Raw genomic sequence first — 22780 nt, forward strand, 5'->3', positions numbered from 1 at the left:
GGGTCCACTTCCCATCGCCCAGGCATCAGCGGTGACAGTGTTGTCCGTGGTCCCGGTAGGAGAGTTTTATAGCAGAGTGAGGCAAGTGGAAATCAAAGTGTGTTACATTTCAGCTGGGTGATACTCTGTCCTGAGCACCTATGCAGAGAGCCCCTCTCCCTTTAAGGGGGGAGGGGGGCTGAGGTAGCGTGTGTTAGGTGGATGGTAAACATTTAAACAAACACACATCATAACGTTCTGTTAACAAGCACCTCGAGTGACTCTCACGGAGTCACAGGTGCAGGGAATGAGCTTCCTGCAGAGGCTCAGGACGGGGCCCCAGGCCCGAGTTCAGACTCTGGCCCCACAGCTTACAAACGGTGTCACCTTGGGGGAGTCCCTCCTCGGTGCTCAGGTGTCCCGATGGTACCATAGGACAATAGCAACACCGACCTCGTGGGGTTGATGGGCGGGTTAAAGACAGTTGATGACGTGGGCCAGTCATCGGCACCTGCAGAGGAGGCCACGGCAGTAGGGATCACTCTTGGCATGTGGTTGGTGTCAGGTGGTGGCTGTGGTTGGACGCGTCTCGAAATCTTACACGTTTGGCCGTCGATGCTGATGGTCAGCAGGGACCTCAGCTGGAGGCGTTGATAGAAACAGCCCCCTGTAGCCTCCCCACGTGCTCTGGGCTTCCTCACAACATGGCAGCTGGGTCCCAAGACGAGCGTCCCAGAGAGACAAGTGAAAAGGCTGTGTTGCCTTGAGGACCTAGCTTCAGAGGTCACGTAGCGTCCCTTGTGTCATACTTGGTTAGTCGAGGCGGTCACAGCAGTCCACTGAGGTTCCAGGGGAGGGACGCAGACCACCATTTTATGGAACGGATGTCAGTGAGCCCTTGTTAGGAGGCAGCGAGGTAAGGTTCGTTGTGCTGGTCGTCTGGAAGGTAGGACGTCCACAGAGCACAGAGAGCAGGGCCAGGCAGGTGCGAGCCCTCGCTGGGTGAGGGCTGCCATTGCGGCTACCGTCCCTGTTAGTCTAGTCTTCCCGTGGCGACCGCGATCGGTATCGTTAGAGGAAATGAGTGGACCTCCGTGAGGTGACACAGCTGACCGAGTTCACGGAGTCACTCGTTCGCCCCTCGCGCGGAGCGCAGAGCCACGCACGGGCTTGGTGTCTGTGGAGGCTCAGGGTGTGGAAGGGCGACAGACACCAGCCAGGCAGCCACACCGCTGAGGGTCAGTGACGAGACGGGAGGACATAGCAGAGGAGGGAGTAGTGTCACAATCCCGACGAGAATCCTCGTCCCCTGGGGTGGGTGGACGAGGGAGACCTCTGAGGAGGCTACACTCGGAGTCACTATCGAGGAAATGTAGAACTTAAAAAAAAAAAAACCCGAATGGAGATAAATGGGAATGGAAAGACCATGGTCCAGGAGAGACCGGTGTGTGGGAATGGAAAGACCATGGTCCAGGAGAGACCGGTGTGTCCAGAGACCAAAGGAGGCCAGTGTAGCTGAGCCCACGGAGCCGGGGAGGCCGCAGGGCAGGGAGAGACTGAGCCCCGCTGGGCAGCACTGGGTCTTCAGGGAGTGTTCCCAGTGGAGGCCTTCTGCCCCCCACGGTGCTTGTAGACAGAGGAGGGACATTGTAGCCGTGTCTCCGTGCTGACACTCAGTACTGCTCTAGTTACGTACATCATCTACAGCCAGACACACCAGTTTCCTTTGTGTGTTCTTCTCAGGTTTGTTCCGCCTACCTTGGGAGAGTAGAGTGAGGTACCTAAGCGCAGATACTGCTTGTTAGAAAGACTCGGGCATGGCTCAAGGGTCCTCATTATCAAACGAGTTCCTGGCCGATGCCCCGGAGTTGTGAGATCGCCCAGGACAGCCAGAGCGGTCACGACGCTAGGACATTCACTTGTCGACTTGGACGCGTGTGCGATGATTAATCCCCATTCAGACGCCCCCTCTCACGTTAACGCCGGCCCCTCTCCCTGCCCATCGCTTCGCCATCTTTGTCTGTCGGTCTCGCCAGCTGTCGAATGGTCAGCATTCGACAGGGACAGCGCGAATCGACCGCCACGTGACGTCCTCAGACCTTGCAAAAGATGCAGGATTTCGTGAGCGCGACCTTGAAGAACTGCTTCAGGCGCCTCCAGTGCTGTAGACGAGTGAGGATTCGCCCGTTAGGACCAGTCGCTACGGAAGGAGAGAAAGCCCCGTGCTTTCCAAGAGGAAGCTGTTGGGGGAACTGACGACCCCCCTCAGAGCGTTTCTCAACAGTAACCCTCTTCCTGCCCGTGCTGTGAAAGCCGGTGTGAGTTCAGGGATGTCGCTGGGAAAATTCACCCCCTTCCCAAAGAAATCGTCTAATTCGTTCTGCATGCATTCCAAATATGACTGAGTGATTTTAAATTTTGTTAGACCTAAGACAAGGAGAAATTAATACACCCCCCCCATTTAGTTTCAGATTTAGTTTCTAGACAAAAAGATCAATCAGTTCTTCATGGTGACAGTTCCTTCCAACACTTGGGTCCCCAGTTGGGGTGAAAGCAGTGTCCAGCGGCCTTTCCCACGCAAAAATCTCCTCGGTGAGCCGGTTCCTCCCGTCTCACCCAGCGTGCCGTGCTCCGCCCGTCCACACCGGGAGGTCTCCAGTGAGGGTCTCAGTCACCCAGCCACCGAGCCGAGGGCCGCATCTTTTGGAGATAACGTGTCATCTGTCCCCTGCCATTTGCCTTTCGACGGTGTTTGTGGTGTTGGTTTTGCAGCTCTTTCAACTTTCTCTCTTGTTTTCCTTTCCCACAGCTGTGTGTTTTGCATTTGAAGACCATCATGCTATCAGGGTACACGTACTTAGCATGTTGATACGGCATGTCCATGCGTTTTGTTTCTCATTTTCTTTTTTTGTATGATGTGTTATTGTGCAAATAACCTCATTGCTCATTGGAAGTCACTTTGACAATACTCGCAAGTACCAACGTGTAGAAGAAAATTAGAATCTCCTATAAGCCCACCAACCCGGACCACCGATGAGGTCCTAATAACAGCTGGTGCAAAGCCTGTAGAGGTCGATGTTGTTTCGAAAAACTGGATCGTAGTCCATTCTGTTGTTTGACCGTTTCTTTTTGTGTGTGTGTGGGTTTTTTTGCACTCATGTCGTAGACACCCTTCCACATGGTCGAATGTACCTTTCGCGTCCTATTTTGAACTCTGTGGAATGACCCCCCCTTGAGTAGCGTAAAGACCACCTCGAAAGAAGGGCTGGTGGGGATGTTGGCCAGTTTCTGCATCGGGGCTCATGCTTCAGGGAACCCCTGGGCAGCGGCTAGACTGAGTGCCAGTTGGTCCTCGAGTGTCTCTGACCAAGCCCTGTCTGTGGTCGTGTCTCTGGGGACGAGTGAGTGTGCTCCCCGCCCCCCGCGGCCGCTGGCGGCTCACGAGGCTGTGCCCCCTCCAGGACATCGTGTCGGCGCTGGAGGACCGGCTGAGGCCCCTGGTGCAGGCCGAGCTGTCCGTGCTGGTGGACGTGCTGCACCGGCCCGAGCTGCTGTTCCCGGAGAACACGGACGCCAGGAGGAAGTGCGAGAGTGGAGGGTTCATCTGCAAGTAGGTGCCGGCTCCCCGGGGGAGGGGATGGGGGGCGTCCGTCACGGGCCCCTGGGGCCAGACCAGACAGAGGGTCCCGAAGGAGGACGGGCTGGCCGGCTTCTCTCGTAGATGCGCACAAGGCCGCGGTCCCGTTCTGTCTTCCGGAGGGCATAGGGCCTGCGGTCTGGGTGGGAACGCCTCCTCCTCCCGCCCCGCCCCGCCCTGTCACCCACCTTCCGCTCAGCGGGTACCGACGCGCCCCGTGGGCCGCGACACTGACCCAGGAAGGTCTCAGCCCTCTGCTCTCAGAGCTCTCAGCCCGTCTGGGCCTCAGTCTTCCTGAGACTCGGTGGCATCCCCCGCCGTGCCTTGGGACGTAATCTAAGAGAAAGAGCCGTCTCCATGACCGGAACAGTCCGCTGGACTCTCACCCACAGGCTGGCTGTTGGCTGGACTTGAGAGAGGGCTCTGCCCCTCAGTTTACCTCTCTGCCCCTCGCAGGACAAATCTGGGGGTGGGGAGCAGCGCATGTAGGGCTGGCCGTGTTCGTCACGAGGTTTCGGGCACTGCTGGTGTATTTTATCCACGTTGCCGGCTGTCCTCCGTGGATGGACGGCAGGTGCCAGGGGCCTCCCTCCTCCTTGCTCTGCGAACTCCCACCCCCGGGATGTGGCCGCCCCGGCCCAGCGAGCGCGTTTGCAGGCAGCGGCCAGCAGGTGTCGCCATCGAGACACGGTCGCTCGCTCCGATTCCCAGCGCTCAGCGCCTGGCCAGGGAGTCCCTGATGATAAACACCTGCTCAGGAGCAACGTTGGGAAGTTGCTGGGGAAGTGCTGCTGCTGTTTAGTTTCACGCTGGCTGCAGGGCTGTAACCTGCCCCCCCCTTCAGGTTGATAAAGCACACGAAGCAGCTGCTGGAGGAGAATGAGGAGAAGCTGTGCATCAAAGTGCTGCAGACGCTCAGGGAGATGATGACCAAGGACAGAGGCTACGGGGAGAAGGTACTGCCCTCGGCCCCCGCGAGAGCCGGCCGGCGCCCCACGGGGAGGTCAGCTTTACTTTTAAACGCCAGGCCTTCCTGCCCCGAAAGGTGGCTAAACCGGGTGACTGTCCCCCTTCCAATCAGATTTACTCAGGTCTCTTAGCAGCCGCAAGCCACGTGCTCAGTGGTCAGGGACAGTTGCAGCGAGGTTTTCCTTCTGTTTGATCCCCCACGGGAACGCAGATGTCTCTCCCGCGGCAAGACGGGCCCAAGGCTTCCGGCCCGCACGCCCGTGGGCTCGCTCGCCCGTCCGAGTCCTCTGTGGCTTGTGGCGGTGCACAGCCCTTCCCGTGGCGAGGAAAGTCCCCGCCCTGCTCACGGGAGTTCAGGAAGGCCCATGTGTCACCATTTCTACTTGAGACTGGAAAATGGACAGTCCCCGGGACGTGACACTTCTTAGCGTGGGCAGCAAGCAAGGGCATGCCGGGGATGTGCCCTGCGCCAGTCCTGTCTGCCCCCGCTGTCCTCCACTACCCCCCACTGTCCCAGACCCTGGGCTCAAAGTGACTCTGCCCCAGTTTTCATTGGAAGGTAAAAAACGTTCACTAATCATCTCCAAGCACGTGAGTAGCACTGCCTCAGTCGGCAGCTGCACTGAGGTCACTTGATGCACCGGCTGGGATGATATTTCCATTTCCTTGAAGTTTTTTTTCTGTATCGTGGAAGCTGGACACACTGGGAGCTGGGTGAGGCGATTGCTGGGCAGATAAGCCGGTCGGGGTCTTTGGGGCCACGTGGAAGGTTTTCTCTTGACTCTCCTTTCCTGCCCGCCCGCTGGTACCACCTGGGTGAGCATCGTCTCAGCCCTGAGATGCTGTGTCCCTGCCAGGTGCTGTGCTCATGGGGGACGACAGAGCCCGGGGCTATAGAGGACAGTAGGGGAGGCCTTGTAGAAGGGTCAGTGGTCAGACTCCAGAGGAGGTTCATAGGCTGCGCTCGGATCCCTGTGCAGCTGGGGAAGGAGTCAGGCACCCCCAAGTGGAGAGAGGCTTGGAGGCAAGATGACATTTCTCACCAGTCTAGTTGGGGCTGCCAACCCCTTCCTGAAAGTGGCGATACTATTGGGAAGTATGGGAAATACAAGTGAAGACCTTCTAGACACCTCTGTGAGCTGGGAACATTCTAGAGTCCCACATTGCTTGAGGACATTCTGGAATCCCTCATTGTTGGCAAACACTCTCGAGTCCCCTGTTTGTCAGGGACATTTTAGAATCCCACATGGATCGGGGACATTCTAGAAACCATGCTAGTTGAAGACATTCTAGAATCCCACATTGGTCAGGCACATTCTAGAAACCTCGTTAGTCAGGGATATTCTAGAATCCCACGTTGGTCAAGGACATTCTAGAAACCTCGTTAGGGATATTCTAGAATCCCATGTTGGTCAGGCACATTCTAGAAACCATGTTAGCCTGGAATATTCTAGAATCCCGCGTTGGTCAGGCACATTCTAGAAATTGGAATCCAGGCAGGCTTGCATGCCACCATTTAGTTAGGGATAAATTGATTGATTGATTCCATTGTTTTGAGGTCCACATGTTAGTTAGGGATAGTCTAGAATCTCATGTTGGAGGACATTCTGGAATCCCATGTTGGCCAGGGACACTATAACCCTCTGTTGGTCAAGGTCGCTCTAGAATCCCACATTTGGTCGGGGACATTCTAGAATCCCACGTTGGTCAGCAGCTCCAGTTCCAACAGCACACATGTGCGTCGCTCTGGCCCCGTGCTTGGAGTCTTGGAAGATGTTCTTGACCACTCATGTTAATTGAACTTGAGAGGGGGTGGGCGGGGCACTAACCTACATCTGTTTGTCCCGATCTGGTTGGTAGTGGGCATTTCCTTTGTCTTGCTTCACTGAGGGTTTTAGAAAATGCCTTTGATGGTTGCCCGGCTGCCCCTGTTTGACATTCAGGGCAGACCAGCTCATTCTGGGTGGGAGACCCCGAGAGCCACAGACCTGCCCGTTCTCCGGCAAACCCGTGGGCCACAGTCTGTAGAGCACACGAGGTGTCTTTGACCGGGTGCTGAGGACACAGGGCAGGTGACCAGGTGCTGAGGACACAAGGGCAGGTGTTGAAGCTCTTTCCGTCTTATGGGCCCAGTGTCCTCGTAGTTGCCTCTTCTGTAGAACTTGTCCCGTGACCAAGCCCTCCTTGGTGGGCTCGTGCAGCTGTCCCTCTGCACCTGAGACCGTTGCTGAGAGCTGAAGGGACTTCCCAAGGTCACGTGGAACGTGTGGCAGGGTCAAGGCTAGCACCCAGGGTTCCCAGCTCCCGGGACACGGGTTGAGCCTGCCTCCTCCAGGTGGGGTACTTTGTGTCTGTGGGCCCAGGAGGGTTCTCCCTTATTTCCTGAGCTATCACCCTCAAAGATGACGAGACTCAGGTGCCTCTTATCCGTACTCTTTCATTCAGCATTTACGATTTAGTCACAGTCATAGATGAAAAGGGAAGTTAGAGTCACTCTGTATTCTGTTCAAAAACACTGGTGGGCTTGTACTGGTCTGTTTGAAAAAAAAAAAAAAAAAAAGACCAGTGAGAATTGCCTCCCGTGTTACCAAACAGACTAAAACATAACAGAGTCACTTACACTTTTTAAATGTCATGTAAGCCACCCATGCATGTCCTGAAGAATGTCTTCAAGAACAGTGGTTATTTGATGTTCATTGACCTTGTTAAATACCGAGCAACTCTCCTACCGCAGGTCAGACCACCTCCAGAGATAGCTATCACTCTTGCTGTTATCTTATACACAGTGGTGGGGGAGGGGGTGGGAGAACACATAGGTTCAGAGAGGTTCAGAAACTTGCCCGGGGTCACACAGCTAATAACGAGAAGCCAGGAATTCAAACCCAGACAGAAGTCTGAGTCCAGAGTCCTCGCTCTTTACCACTGTGTGATCGGCAAATAGATGGATAGATTCTGATGTCTTGAGGTCCACCCACAAGTTTAGCATTTTGAGTTTCGATTGTGTTACATAATTATGTAAATAACACATGGCCCTTCGCGTAGCAGAACCGAGGCATCTAAGTCTGGCTCAGTTCTGATGTTGAATTTGAAAACAGTCTCCAGTTAATGCCGGGTGACTTTACCGATGGTGATTGTCCCAAGGTCACCCAGAACCTGTGGTTTTGACACTGGTCAGGTCTCCTAAGAAAGAATGAGAACAATGGATAGACAGTGGTCAGGCCACTTGTCTTGAGCCACCCCCTTGAGAAGTGCCCGTCCGAGAACTATCACATATGATACCGGCCAGTGAGGGGCTGGTCAAAGCAGATTGTCTCAAAAATGTAATCATGATAACTTGGGGGGGGTGGGGGATCATCTTTATTATGTCTCTAAAATACAAAGATCAGCAATGCACATTATTTTTTCAGAGAGTGGCACATATAAAATAAAGATAACATTTGAACATCAGCCCCCAAATAACAGTGAAATGCATTATTTCCATGTGACACAGCATTTTTCTACCTTGTGTATTCAATGTTAATAAACTTGAAATTTTTATTAAGACATTACAACCACTCTGGGTGTGTGATGCCTACTAAGCTCCACTTTTAACCTATAGCTCTAACCTTGTCCAAACCTTCCCTGGCCAAACATCTCTCAAATTGAACCTGAATATCTCTCTCTCTCTCTCTCTCTCTCTCTCTCTCTCTCTCGCTCAGGAGATCATTAGGCGCCCGCCCCTGCAGGAAAAGGGGAGAGCCTGATTCTGTGTATTGGCTACTCCGGGCCTGCTGTAGGTTGTTTTTCTTGTTGTTGTTGTTAAGTGGCTGTGATTAACGGAACAGTTTGGGAAAGAAATTCACAGGCCAAGAGCTATTATTGTAAAAAGGATAATCTCAGCATGTATTTAAACTCCCTGTTCCCATCTGAGCAGAAGTAGCCCTTTGACAAGAGGGTCTTTGATCTCCAGTTGTGTTGTGTCGGGGTGTTCACTTCAGACAGCTGTCAGCCCCCTGGTCAACAGCCAGCCTTCCTTTCTCTGTGACTGAGGTGTGGATGAGCGTTTCTGGGTACCAGTGTTGCCGGTAGCAACTCGAAGTTGCTACGTGTGCTAAATAGTAACAACGTATCAATATAATAAGTCAGCTAGGGTCACCGTCTAGCCATAAGCAAGCCTCTGGTGCTCTCGGTGCTTCTTGAACTCCACGTGGATCAGTCGTCGCTGATCTCGCCTGAGTGGGCACTGAGCATTTCCGGGAGAGAACGTCTCTTTCGCCATCGTCCGAGCCAGGAGTCGGAGCGTCTGGACTCGGGACGCACAGCTGATGCTCCGACCAGGCAGGTTGGAACCACAGGGGTCCACTCGTACGCAGGTTTATTTTCCATTGACCTGCTCGGTTCAGCGGATCAGTGCCGTTCGCACCTGCCTTGTTCGAGGCCCAGCTGTGCTGGTCCTGGGCTTGCCAGGGTTGAAGCTGATTCTGATTTGTCCCAACTGCCGTCTGGACCCCTGGCCCCCGCAGAAGGGTCAGAGAAGCCCAAAGAAAGAATTTTCTCCTGAGCTGAGTTGACCCGACCCTGCTGGTTCACCCGGTTCTTCCCACCCTCTTCCGAAAGAGTGCCGTCCTCGCTTGGGGACGGGGCCCTCGCCCACCGCCCACGGTGTGTCATTCCGGGTCACGTCCACGCAGAACTGGGAAGCGGAGTGGCCTGGGACGTTTGGTGCCGGCCCCGGGAGCAGACTGGGACAGGTTCCTGCCCGTTCGTTCGCGAGCAGAACCTTTCAGAGCGGATATCCCTGTGAGGTGCCATCTCAGGCTCACGCGGCTTCAGCCTGAACGTGTCAGGGGGAGACGCGGACAGCCGTCTCCCACGCGGCGCACTCGTATGCTCGGCCCTAACACGTCTCTCTCTCTCCTTCCCTTCTCTTCCAGCCCATCTCCATTGATGAAGCGGAGAATGCTGAGGTCCTAAGTTCATTTACTTTATTTCTTTCAATGTCCCGTGCTGATGTCTCCATTACTTGTTTCCAGTACACCCTGTGGTCTGTCCCCAGCCCCCCGCCCCGGCATGACTCTGTGTCGTCCTTGATTTCTGTGTCATTAGCACGTCCCATGAGCTTGTTTGCCATTTGTCCTGGGCGATCCCATCTGTGTCTAGATAGAGATTTTCTAAGCCGAGATAAGATTCCCTGCACGGTCCCGCGTCTGAACTGGATTTGTGGTTGACGCTGGCCGTTAACCGGTCGGAGACGCAGCGCGGATGTCACCACAGAGAGCTTTTCTCTCTCTCCAGGTAAAGCGCCGGGTGCAGAAGGGGGGAGGTAGGTAACTGCACTGGTGCATTTGAAAGTGTTTTTAAAAACCACCCCCCTCTCTGTCTGCATGTTGGGAAAGTGCTGAGTGCGAGGAAGGGGTCGCATTAGATCTTGTCAGAGTGTGAACTCCAAGGGCCCACTGAGCCCCCGCGGTGGGCTGGCGGTGGGCGAGGGCTGCACGCTGCCCGCGGCTCCACCCCGAGTCCAAGAAATGCATGGTCACCCCACAGCCTCCACCCGGAGGTGGGGAATTAGTTTCACTTACTGGGATCACCCTGGAGACCAATGGATGAGTAGCCATTTTGTTTGGGATTTGGGGCATCTTAAATATTTTCTGTCGTGTGACTCTTTTTCAGGGTTTCTTGCCATGTTTTTAGGATATGACACATGTGTGGTGGTAGATGGTCCTCAGGAAAGATTAATTTGGGGAATTCATGTATATCATTGGGGGAAGTTGAATTGCTTGGCAGATCAAGTACACTGGGAGAAAATTTTGACTTTCAAAAAAAAAAAAATTACTTCTTGGTCTCCTTTAGATGTTTCTTCTTCTGGAAGACCAGTCACTACCTTACTCCGGGTGGGATGGCTCTGTCGTCTAGTGTCCACCACCATCACCTGAGACATGTTAAGGGACAGTTCACATGTCCCCAAGGGGAGCTTGCGGCCCGGACTGAAAACCCTCGGTGACATACGCAGTCATGAGTTTGGTCCAGTTCCCTCAGAAACGGAGCTCAGAGAGGTTCAGTGACAGGTCTTAGCTCACACAGCTCGACAGTGGCTACGCTTGGGCCGGCGTAGTGCCAGCTTCTGCATCCAGATTTTGCCATGCCCTCTGGGTTGGGGGTGGGGGACAGACGGACAGAAGCTGAGACAGACCAAAGGTCGCCCGGCAGCTTCATTAAACACTTCATTTTTTTTTTTTTTTTTTTTTTTTCTGAAATGAGAAGCAGGGAGGCAGAGAGACAGACAGACTCCCACATGGGCCCGACTGGGATCCCCCCCCCCCGGCACGCCCACCAGGGGGCGATGCTCTACCCATCTGGGGCGTCGCTCTGTTGCATCCAGAGCCACTCTAGCACCTGAGGCACAGAGGCCACGGAGCCATCCTCAGCGCCCGGGCCAACTTTGCTCCAATGGAGCCTTGGCTGCAGGAGGGGAAGAGAGAGACAGAGAGGAAGGAGAGGGGGAGGGGTGGAGAAGCAGATGGGCACTTCTCCTGTGTGCCCTGGCTGAGAATTGAACCCAGGACCTCCATACTGCCTGGCCCATGCTCTACCGCTGAGCCAACCGGCCAGCGCGGCTTCATTAAATACTTGAACAACAGTGCTTCCTGCCGGCTGCTTCCGTGTAGTCTTCCCTCTCCTGGGTCACACGCTGGAAAAACCTGGCACTGAGCCTGCAGGCCACACCCTGCGGCTGACACCCCCGTTTCTGCCTGGGGTGCTGCGTGCCCTGCAGATTTGAGTTCTGGCCCCTGAAAGGTGGAGGTGCAGCTCCTGGTTCCTTAAGCACAAATTAAGTCAGGGAAGGCAGGCCTTCCCCTGACCGGAGTCCGCGGGGTTATTAATACACTGCTTCGCACCGCGGTCGTCAGTTGATGTGTTTGCCACTCAAGATAGCACTCGGGCCCCCTGGCCGGGAGCTTGTTGCTGGCTCATGGAAAGACCCCACAGTTGGAGCAGGTGTGTTTATAATTATCCTCGAGGAAACAGAATACTGTCTGTTTATGAAAGAAGAATGTTCTGGCAGCTACTTGGATTCTTTGAAAATTCCCTGAGGAAGCAATTGTGGATCCCTTCTCCCTTGTTACCCCTGGCAACCGTGGGAGCCCCGGGACACCGACACTGTCCCCAGGCCCCCAGGCTGCCCGAGTGGCCTGTACCACCCGAGGCTGTTCTGGAATCCCCCTGGGCTCCCGTGGCTCACCCCCCACCAGGCCTGTGTCGGTGTGCGCCGGTGGGGCCTGCAGCCGCAGCTGAGCTCTGCAGAAGCTTAACGAGCGTCCCTGCTGGCACGGGGACAGGCATGGGCCTCACGCCGGAACCGCAGGCCAGCGGTCTGGGTTCTGACTGTGCTGGGGGGCAGCCCCTGAGACGGGGCCAGGAGCCTCTTGTGACCTTGTTACCCCCCCTCCTGGGGACGCGCCACGGGCCTGGGAGAGAGGCCGGCTGGGCATCAGGAGAGGAGACGGGCCGTAAGCGACTTGGCCGGTCAGTGCTCCGAGCAGCAGGGCGACCCGAGGGCAGGGTCACGGGGCCCCCGCAGGAGCAGTGCGTGGGGTGGGCAGGGCCTTCCCAGCTGTCCTCCCGGTGACAAGCTCCCTGGCAACCAGGATGTGGATGCCTTTCTTTGGCAAATAAAGAGGCAGAGTCTCCTCTTCCCCTGCCCCCCATGATTTTACCTGCTCCGTGGGGGGCTGGGGAGGGGTTTGGAGGAGGGGAGGAGAGAGAGGAATGACCAATGGGCGTTCCCTGCTCCGTCCTGAGTCGCAGCGTGATGAACCGTCACGCATGTGGCCACACAAAGCAAGAGACGGAGTGCTTGCATCCGCCCCAGAGAGTCCCCTCACCCTCCCAGTCACGGCGGGCGGCGGACACCGGTTGATGCTGAAGACACTCGTGGGCGTGACTGGTCGTCGAGTGTCCGTGCTGTCCCAGACGTGGCCACACCAGAGGGCTTGGATAGAGTGGTGCCCCACCTACCCTGTCTGCCCTTCTGGGGGCGCTGACGGTTTATGGGGAGGCGGATAATAGCGTAAATTAGTGTCCCATGGGAGCCACCATCCACGCAAAGTGTGGAAAGGAGGAGGACACAGGGTCATCAGAGCGTGTCGTCAGGGACTGCTGAGCAGGGAGCTCGGGGTCACACGGGCCCCTCCTCTAGACTAGACTGTGGAGCGCTGTGCTAACCAGAGGGGCGGCTCTGATGAAGTACGCCAACCTCCGGCCGGGGCGGCCGGCAGCTCAGGAGCCAGCCCCCTTTTCCTGTGTGGGACTTTGGAGAGGGATGCGGTGTTGGACCGAGCGTGCCAGGGCTCAGTGGGTAGGCTGCCATCACACGTACTGGAGCTGTGTCCCCCCTGCAGTCACAGTCACCCGGAACAAGGGTGTTGCCACAGGCCCCGGAGCCACTTTGCCACAAAGAAGCTCGGCCGACGTGCCCACGTGTTGGGTGTGGCTGCAGCGGCTTCTCCAGGACTCTCAGCTTCTGGGCCCTCAGCTTCTCCAGGTCCTCAGCTTCTCCTGGGCCCTCAGCTTCTCCAGGTCCTCAGCTTCTCCATGCCCTCAGCTTCTTCAGGTCCTCAGCTTCTCCAGGTCCTCAGCTTCTCCTAGGCCCTCAGCTTCTCCTGGGCCCTCAGCTTCTCCAGGACCCTCAGCCTCTCCAGGTCCTCAGCTTCTCCTAGGCCCTCAGCTTCTCCAGGACCCTCAGCTTCTCCTGGGCCCTCAGCTTCTCCAGGTCCTCAGCTTCTCCTAGGCCCTCAGCTTCTCCAGGACCCTCAGCTTCTCCTGGGCCCTCAGCTTCTCCAGGTCCTCAGCTTCTCCTGGGCCCTCAACTTCTCCTGGGCCCTCAGCTTCTCCAGGTCCTCAGCTTCTCCAGGACCCTCAGCTTCTCCATGCCCTCAGCTTCTCCAGGTCCTCAGTTTCTCCAGGTCCTCAGCTTCTCCAGGTCCTCAGCTTCTCCTAGGCCCTCAGCTTCTCCTGGGCCCTCAGCTTCTTCTGGGCCCTCAGCTTCTCCAGGACCCTCAGCTTCTCCTGGGCCCTCAGCTTCTCCAGGATCCTCAGCTTCTCCAGGTCCTCAGCTTCTCCTGGGCCCTCATTCTCCTGGGCCCTCAGCTTCTCCAGGACCCTCAGCTTCTCCTGGGCCCTCAGCTTCTCCTGGGCCCTCAACTTCTCCAGGCCCTCAGCTTCTCCTGGTCCTCAGCTTCTCCAGGTGCTCAGCTTCTGGGCCCTCAGCTTCTCCAGGTCCTCAGCTTCTCCTGGGCCCTCAGCTTCTCCTGGTCCTCAGCTTCTCCAGGTGCTCAGCTTCTGGGCCCTCAGCTTCTCCAGGTCCTCAGCTTCTCCTGGGCCCTCAGCTTCTCCTGGGCCCTCAGCTTCTCCTGGGCCCTCAACTTCTCCAGGCCCTCAGCTTCTCCTGGTCCTCAGCTTCTCCAGGTGCTCAGCTTCTGGGCCCTCAGCTTCTCCAGGTCCTCAGCTTCTCCTGGTCCTCAGCTTCTCCTGGGCCCTCAGCTTCTCTAGGTCCTCAGCTTCTCCTGGGCCCTCAGCTTCTCTAGGTCCTCAGCCTCCCCCACCAGGAGCTGCTCCTGCTTGCAGAGGGGCAGCTGAACAGGAACCTGGTACCATTCGGGGGAAGAAAGAGAAGAGCAGCACAGTTATTGCTTCTCACCTTCAGGGGGCGTTCTCATGACGTCCAGGCGAGGGTGGCAGTGTCCTACTTTTCACATGGCTGCGAGCTGCCGGCTTGGGCACCTGCCAACATTCAGGCGGCAGTTACATAAGAGCGTCTTTTTTTCCTGGAATTTGGGCTTACTGCTGATGTGTGACCTTCAGCAGTAATTGCCAATAAACGCAGTGGGGATGTTTACTGTTAGACACTAGCAGCCATAGAGCCAGCGAGCTCAGCTCGGAGCACACAGGCGCAGGCGCAAGGTCTGGGAGGCATGCTCTCTCTGTCTCTTTCTCTCTTAATGTTGAGATGATTCCATAATGACTGAAGTTGTATAATTTCTTCAAGGAAGAATGTGTCTTTTAAAAACGAGTTTCACTGTTGAGTTCTGATGGACTTGCTGTGTGATAATCTAGGTGACACTCAACAGCTTTTACTTATTTTTGTTCCTAAAAAAAAAAACAAATGTCATTGGCAAAGGGCATTCATTGTGTGAGCAGATGTGACGATTTAACATCGTTCTGCTAACATGCTAGGTAACTTCTTTTTTAGCTCAGTGTACTGGTCAGTGCCCCGTGCTCTGAGTGGGCGTTTTTCCAAGGCCGGTGAAGTCCCGGGCCCGTCGACCTGTGTCTGCCTCTCTCCTCCGAGTGAGGAGTGGGGGGGGGGCAGCTGAAGACGGACTCGGGGGGTTCGAGAGGATCCCCCCTTTGATGAGCAGATAGCTGGGTCAATAAGACAGTTTCATTTCTCGAACTGCATTCCGCTTCTGCTGGGGTGGTTCGTGGTATAGGAGACATCTTATTTTAAAGGAAAATTCTAGAAGCCCAGAGGTGGCGGAAGAGCTCATGTCAAAGGCAGTAGCAAACTAAGGATATTCACAGGCCTGTGCTGAACTATAAATGGCATGCATGGGGGGGGCAGGTGCGTGGATGGATGGATGGATGGATGGAGGGAGGGAAGGATGGATGGATGGATGGAGGGAGGGAGGGAATGATGGATGGATGGAGGGAAGGAAGGATGGATGGATGGATGGATGGATGGAGGAAGGGAAGGATGGATGGATGGATGGATGGAGGAAGGGAAGGATGGATGGATGGATGGATGGATGGATGGAGGGAAAGAAGGATGGATGGATGGATGGAGGGAAGGAAGGAAGGATGGATGGATGGAAGGAAGGATGGAAGGATGGATGGATGGATGGATAGAGGGAGGGAGGGAAGGATGGATGGATGGATGGATGGAGGGAAGGAAGGATGGAAGGATGGATGGATGGATGGATGGAGGAAGGGAAGGATGGATGGATGGATGGAGGGAAGGAAGGAAGGAAGGAAGGATGGATGGATGGATGGATGAATGGAAGGAAGGATGGAAGGATGGATGGATGGATGGAGGAAGGGAAGGATGGATGGATGGATGGATGGATGGAGGGAAGGAAGGAAGGAAGGATGGATGGATGGATGGATAGAGGGAGGGAAGGATGGATGGATGGAGGGAAGGAAGGATGGAAGGATGGATGGATGGATGGATGGATGGATGAAGGGAGAGAAGAGGGAGGGAGGGATCGATCAATACAGGAATGAATGGGTATGAGTGGGTGTTGTCGTCATAATCCAGAAATAGTAATGCCAGGAAGTCTGTGGCCTTCTTTTTATTTAATAATGACAAAGTATAATTTCCTTCATTGACAGTAGAAATCCATCCCTCAATAAAATGTGAAGTACGTGGGATATTGAAAGTGAGCGCTTCGGTGTCTCACGTGCACACGCCTAGTTCAGGCACCACAGTCAGGATGCCCCTGGTGACTTCCTCCAGAAGAGCAGTGGGAATTCTGTGACTTGAGATTCTGCTTCAAAGCCGGTCATTTGGAATCTGTTTTCTATTAAATCGGATTCTGCCGGCCTTGTCTAAACGCGCTGGGAAGACGCTAGATCAAAGAAGAACCGTGTAGAGGCAGCGGAAGGCAATGATGGGTTTCCAAGTTCAAAACCAGGCATCGGATCATGACCAATCCTCTGCTGGTGTGAGAGGCGTCGCCGTGACGGAGGCCTCAGCACCTGGCGGGGGGACGGAGGTGGACAGCAGGCAAGATAGGAAGTTCAGACAGGCCCATGGTCTCCAAAGCTCTCCCTGAGTGTGTGGTCATCAAGAAGGACCTCTCGTGTCAAAAAAAAAAAAATTAGCTACGCTAATGAAACTGCTAAGTCCGTCCACTCATATCCTGCACATGACCTTTTTGCTCTGAGTATTAGGTGTTGCCTCTGAGTAGCTACCATCTAACTTGAACATAGCTTATCAGTATGATGATATTTTTTTCAAAACTGTGACTTACTGTCACAAAATAACCTCATCCTCCAGAAAAGACAGCACAGGTCCCCGTAGGAAGAAGCGCTCGAAAAGGCTGTTGGGATTTTTGTTGTTGTTGTTGTTGTTTTTATTAAATTATAAGCCAGGTATGTTTGGCGTTTTCCAAGCTTGCAGTCATTGTATAACCCTTTGGGTCATCGTTAGACAACTTGCCTGTTAGATGTTACGAAACGAAGTTTACTGAAAATAAACCGAATGTTACATAATGTTTTAGCAGGAAGGAGTTCTGATAGGATCTGCTCCGCCTCCTTGAACCGCAGGTCAGGAGAGGCGGAAGCCCAGAGAGGCTGGCAGCCCAGGGTCGTCCCGAGAGCAGAGCCCGGCCCGCGTGAGCCCGGTCACGCGCCTCCTGCCCGGGGGGCCCCCGGCTTCCGTTCCGTCCTGCGAGTGGACGGCGGTCAAGCCTGGTCCTTCCGTTTGGATAGTGAGTCGTGAAGCTGCAAATGAGATCGCCCTCTGTTCTCTCAAGATCCTTCATGACGTGGTCAAGGAGAAAAAAAGAGTTTCTTTACATTTTAATTTTTGTTTTTAAAATGAAATGAATTTTTAAGATAAAAGTGTCAGCAGTTGAGGGAGGCGTCAGCGTGTCGGGACAGTCATGAATTGTTTCAGAATTCACTGATGTCTGAGTGACTGAGAAGGAGCTATCTCCTAGAAGAAGTGAGGGTGCCTCTCTGGACAAAGATGTCTCAGACAAGAGAAGTTAAAACAAAAAACAAATCGCACACACACATCAGTTCCCCTTCCATCTTCTCCATTCCCTTGACCTTCGGTTCTGATCGGCAGGGCCTCGGAGGGCCACTCCGTGCTCCCTGCAATGACCCATGCCCATGACCCTTTTGTGCTCGGCACCCAGGATGGACAGGAAGGGACGGCTGGTGGGCACGCGGCCGGTGCAGGTCGTAGAGGAGATAAAACGTATCCTTTTTCCTCCCCTGCTCTCACTGCGCTGAGAGGCGCGGACCCTCCCGTTCATGCTGCTTCCTCTTGTGGGTCGTTTTCGCGGTCAGGGCAGATGGCACGGACGTTTGCACAATTATCCTCTTTTGGCCCAAAGCATGCAGAACGTAAGGTTGGTGTTCACGTGGGTTCTCGGGTCGTGAAATTATTTATAGCGTGTCTCCAGTTCTGTTTGTCATCCTCCCGTCCTCTCTGCCACCGCTGCGCCTCCCGCCCCGTACGGGAAGCTGAACTCCTTGGAGGGGACGTTTTCTCCCTGAGGCTGGGAGGGGGGTGCACAGCCCTCCACGCACGCCTCCTTCTCCTCGGTGAGCCGGCCTGATCCTGTGCTGAAAAAAATCTCCTGCACCTTTACCTCAGCTCACTCGTCTTGTCAGGAACAGGGGCAAAGGAGTCACTCGGTTACGTGCTAATTCTTCTATTAAGAACATTTCTCACTGTGGGGATCAGACTGTACCGGTGGTTGAGCTGGATTGTCAGCAGCTGATCTCACAGCCCCGTGCCCCGTGCCCCCAACCCCTGCCTGGACGTGCCGCCCACCACACTCCGGCCTCAGTGTGTGCCCTGTCGCTGGAGCACCTGGAAGGAGGCCAAGGTCACTCCGTGGCAGCGTGAGCCTTGACCTCTTTCCGGGGCCCGGACTGCACCGAGAGCCAGCCAGCCGGGCCGGGTACGCGACCTTGGTCCAGGGCAGCCCGGCTGAGGCGCGGCGGCTGCGTCTGACAGCAGCTCCCTGCTCTGGGCACCTGCCCTCCGGAGGTCCGGTTACGGGACCTGTCCTGACCGGGAGCCGGGGACTCTTCTCTGGCCACGCCTTCCTTTTAGCACAGCACGCTCACCAGGCCTCGGTTCGCCCCTGGGTCGCCCTCTTCTCTCTCTCGTGTGGTTTGGAAACAGTGGAATCGAGGGGGTGTCCTCATGGTCTGGTGGCAGAGGGGCCACGGGACCAAGTCCGCGGAGCTCCTGAGACACACAGGGCAGGGCAGCCCTGCACACGGGAGCCTCCCTGCTCCCCCCAGAGACGTCCCAGGGGGGCGGCGTCTGCAGCCCCGACTCCGGAGCCTGGCGCTCACCCTCCTGCACAGGCCCAGGGTGGGCCCGGGGGGACCCGCACACACGTGCACCCAGGGGAAGCTCGTGTCAGGGAGTGGGGGTCCGAGGTCCAGGCCCCCGGGTGGACACCACCCCGTCTCCCTCCGGAGCCTCCAGGGGAGGGTGCCGCCCCGCTGTCCCTCCCTCTGTGGACGAACGAGACACAGACGGTGCTGGTTGTCCTTGGACCCCTTCTGTTTGTTAACGTCACTTTCCTCTTGGTCGTGGCCGTCAGCTCTGTGTCTGTCCTGGTTTTCCGTGTCCCCCTGCCTCAGGCCCCGTGGCCTCTTCCCAGGACCACCACATTCACGTTCAGATAGATAGAAAGTATCTATCTCCCCCTGGACGGCTGAAGCCCCGCCCCCTTCACGGGTGCAGCCAGGTCCCCTCGTCTGTGACGTCGTTGCCCTCTGTGTCCCGTCCTTGTGTGTCGGCCCGTGGGGTTCGCGGCGGCCCCGGACGCACGTGGCGACCTCGCTAACCCGCTCTCTCTTGCTCCCGACCAGCTGCCACAAGCCCCGGACCCCGAGACCTCCACCGAGGTGCGTGCTGCCCCCGTCCCCGCGGCACCCGCGGTCGGTGCTTCCTCGGTTGTCCCGGTTGCGTGTCTGAGTTGTCGTGGCGACGTCCGTGTCTGTCCCCGGGCAGTGGGAGCACGGGGCAGTCTGCGGCCTGGCTGGGGACTGAGCTGGCTCTCGGGGTGGGAGAAGGAGTCCCGAGGGGCGGGAGCGAAGCCCGAGGCCCCTCCAGGCGGCAGACGGAGGTGGCTCTGGGAAGGCTTCGCCGGCTCAGCCTGGACACGTCCAGCTGAGGAGTTCAGGAACGGCAGAGCCTGTCCGTGGCGACATGTGCCAGGCTCTGGGTCTCGGGCGGGGAGAGACGGTGGCAGCTCTGGGCACGCAGGTGAACGTGGCTCAGAGAATCTTGCTTTCGCGGAGTGCTCTCTGCTCCTGGCCTTAGCCACGCTCGCTCAGCAGGGGGCTAGAATTACCGAGGGCGCCCAGAGCCACGGAGAAGCCATTTATGGGAAGGCACGTGGTCCAGGCCGCTTGGAAACCCCAGTGGCCAGAGCCAGTGCAGAGTGCAGTTTGGGAGATCGCAGTGAGACACTCGCTCCCGTGTCTGAGCTGCTGCGTGGGGCCCGGTCACAGCCATGTCTGGGATTCCAGTCGGAGCCCTTGGCCATCGGCGGTGGATTTGAATGCGGGCACCGGTGGGCCGGGCCGAGCCACGTTCGCCCTGCGTCTGTGTCTGCTCGGCCGTGCTGCACGCTGTCCGCTCGCATGCGCCATGCAGGGGTGCATGTCCGAGCCGTGGGGAGACCTCTGCCCTGTCGAGTTTGCATTAGAGCCGCTTTGGGGGTTCATGTCACAATACATGACGCTAAACTTCATTTTATCATCTTTGCAAAAAAATAAGGTTGGCCAGCAATTCACACGCATTTTCAGCAGCACCCTGGGGGCTGGGGGGGGGTGTGAAGCAGTGAACAGAGCAGCCGGTCGTGAATGTGCACCCGGGAGAAAGCGGGACTGCCCTGTCCTCCGTCTGCGTGGGTCCTGCCTGTCCGTGAGTGCTCGCCGGGCACCCGTGGCCGGTGCTGGGGACGGCGGCGTCTCCCTGCCGTGCACTTAAGATGGAAATCTCTGCATCTTCAGCAGGAGCTCGAACCGGGTCCACCCCTGAGGCAGCTGGAGGACCACAAGAGGGTACGTAGCCGTGGGCGTCCGGGGCTCCCCTCAGCTCGGGCTGCGACTTAAAGACAGCTTTTACTGTTGATGCTGTTAAAGCGTGAACGGCTCACAACCCGTCCCAGCCGCTTACGCACGGTAAACTGACCACATCCCACCCGTTCCCACCTGCTCCAAGCGCTGTGCCCATCTGGTGCCCAGACGTACGGTGGCTACATCTTCTTCCTGGGGTGGCTTTCTGCTTAGGTGCAGTCTTGACGTGACATTCTCTGTGAGGAACTGATGATCACATCACGATGGATAATTTACTATAAAGCATAATGACAAAAATGTTCCTAATTACACCACGTCGCTATGAAAGGGGCCAGCAATTTTACTGTTTCTTCTTACAGACGAGCGTGTACACCAGCAAACACACACACACACACACTCTCTCTCTCTCTCTCTCTCTCTCTCTCATTGTCATTGTGATTCTTTCCAGGGCACAACTTTTAGTCCCTGCTTTTGTTCATGTAACCCTGTATCTGAGCCTTTTCTTTGGAAGCCAGCAGCTGTCTAAAGGTTCCACAGATTAACAAGTGGTTGGTAATTTTTTTCCCCTTGACAGGAAATGAACACACGTGTGTGTCTCTGGATAGATTCCTGGAAGGGAGAGTTCTAGGCCGAGTTTAGACACTTCCCTAGCATGCTGACTGTGCTGCAAAGCCGTTTTCTAGGAAGGCGCTCTGTCACAAGCGTGCTGACGAGCCCCGATGTCACGGCACCCGCTGGTCATGTGCCCATTACTGTGCTGGGACGTCTACAGATGTTAACTCATCCATTTCATGACTGCTAAGACTGACCCAAGGACACAGCCTTCATCCCCATTTCGCAGATGGGAAAACTGAGACTGGGAGAGGTTGGGCACCTTTCCCCAAGGTCACGAGGTTAGAACAGGAGCGATCGTTGAGAAGAGCTCCTTGGAACTGTGGTCCTCCGTGTCTGGGAGGATTTATGTGTGAGATAAGGAGGGTGGCGGTGAGTCTTGGCTCCGCCCACCTGACCCAGCCCCCGCCCTGTCCCACCACATCCCAAATCCTGCTCCTTCTCTTGTGACTAGGAGCTGTTGGGTGGGCCATGTGGGCGACATGGCCAAGCTTTACTATGGAAGAATAAATGACCAAAGGATGAATAGCTCCCCTGACGTGGCAGTTAGCCCTTCCCCTCTCACAGCCTGCCTGCCCTACAGGTGAGGGCCCCAGGGCCCCAGGCATTTGCATCATGCCCGCCCTTGCCCGTCCTGGGTCTCAGAAGTAGCTGGTCCGTGTGCGCTGAGCCCCCAGGGCAGGTGTTATAGGAACGCTGCTGCCGGGGCCTGTGAGCTGTGGGATGAGAACGGCTCAGCCTCCCTCTGCCAGGCCCCGCCCTACGATTCGGGCGAGTCAGCTCACCTCCCCGGGCCTCAGTTTCTCCTTCCGTAAATGAGGCTGATCCAGAGCGCGCCCCAGCACAGTGGCGGAACCACGATTATGGAACGGGTGTTAACCAGCGTTCACTCCTGTCGCCTCGTGAACGGAGCCGCTGTGGGGTCTGGCAGACGGGCTTGGGGAAAGAACGGAGGTGTTTTTTAATTAGGCGTCAAAGGCGCAGCACTCCTGCGAGGCTCTGATCTTCCCTGAAGTGTGGGGTTTTTAAGTGGCTGGAGCCTGGGAAACCGAAAGGTCCCTTCTCCCTCTCAGCTGCCGGTTTCCCTGATGGAAGCACATCTCACGTGAGCCCAGTCACAAGCCTGGAGCGTGATGCATGCCTACACAGCCCTGTCTCCACGTGACACGTGGCGCACAGGACCCTCTCCCTGCCACCTCTCAGTCCTGTGTAATAGTGTGTATGTGGCGTCTCTTACCGGAGACAAACGTGGTATTTGTTCGTACGCCGGAGGTGTCCACTGCCGGGAGAAACTGGTGTTACGTCTCTCAGGAGGGGGCGTGGCCAAGCGTTACTACTGAAGGAAGACACTGTTTCCTCTTTCCTCGCCTGCGCCCGGGCCCCTCGGCCGGGCCTGCCGGGCTCAGACCTGTGCCAGGGAGTAGCCCCCAGCACGGGGATGGGGAAGGCTTCGCTCTGCCGATTCTGACTTTTCCTAAGTGTATCCACTGGCTCGGAAAGGCAGCATCTCCTTGAGCCTCCAAGTTTTCACACGAGGGATTTGCATAACTTTTGAGGGTGCTTATCCGTTTTCTTTTTCTGTCCCCTTTTACCTAAAATTCTTAGTTCTTTTTCTCACTTTGCTTTAAAAAAAAACACCAAAACACCACATGCTCTCTTTTTGTTGTTATTGTTGCAGTTTATGTATGTATGTATGTATCTACTTATCTATGGAGCGAAGGCAAAGTAAATATGTCCCCAAACCGTATCCTTAAGAGAGGAAAA

General features: G+C 56.0%; 1 protein-coding gene across 1 annotated transcript in view; it reads left to right on the forward strand.

The window, feature by feature from the left end:
- ITPR1 (inositol 1,4,5-trisphosphate receptor type 1) overlaps positions 1-22780 on the forward strand; it is a 295645-nt gene that overhangs the window by 166492 nt on the left and 106373 nt on the right. Inside the window, exons 38-42 of the mRNA XM_066245616.1 lie at positions 3441-3589; positions 4461-4572; positions 9499-9531; positions 19190-19225; positions 20339-20389. Of these exons, the coding sequence (XP_066101713.1) occupies positions 3441-3589; positions 4461-4572; positions 9499-9531; positions 19190-19225; positions 20339-20389 (381 nt within the window). The remainder of the gene's footprint in view (positions 1-3440; positions 3590-4460; positions 4573-9498; positions 9532-19189; positions 19226-20338; positions 20390-22780) is intronic.

Source organism: Saccopteryx bilineata, chromosome 10 (genome assembly GCF_036850765.1).
Source record: "Saccopteryx bilineata isolate mSacBil1 chromosome 10, mSacBil1_pri_phased_curated, whole genome shotgun sequence".
Classification (NCBI taxonomy): domain Eukaryota; kingdom Metazoa; phylum Chordata; class Mammalia; order Chiroptera; family Emballonuridae; genus Saccopteryx; species Saccopteryx bilineata.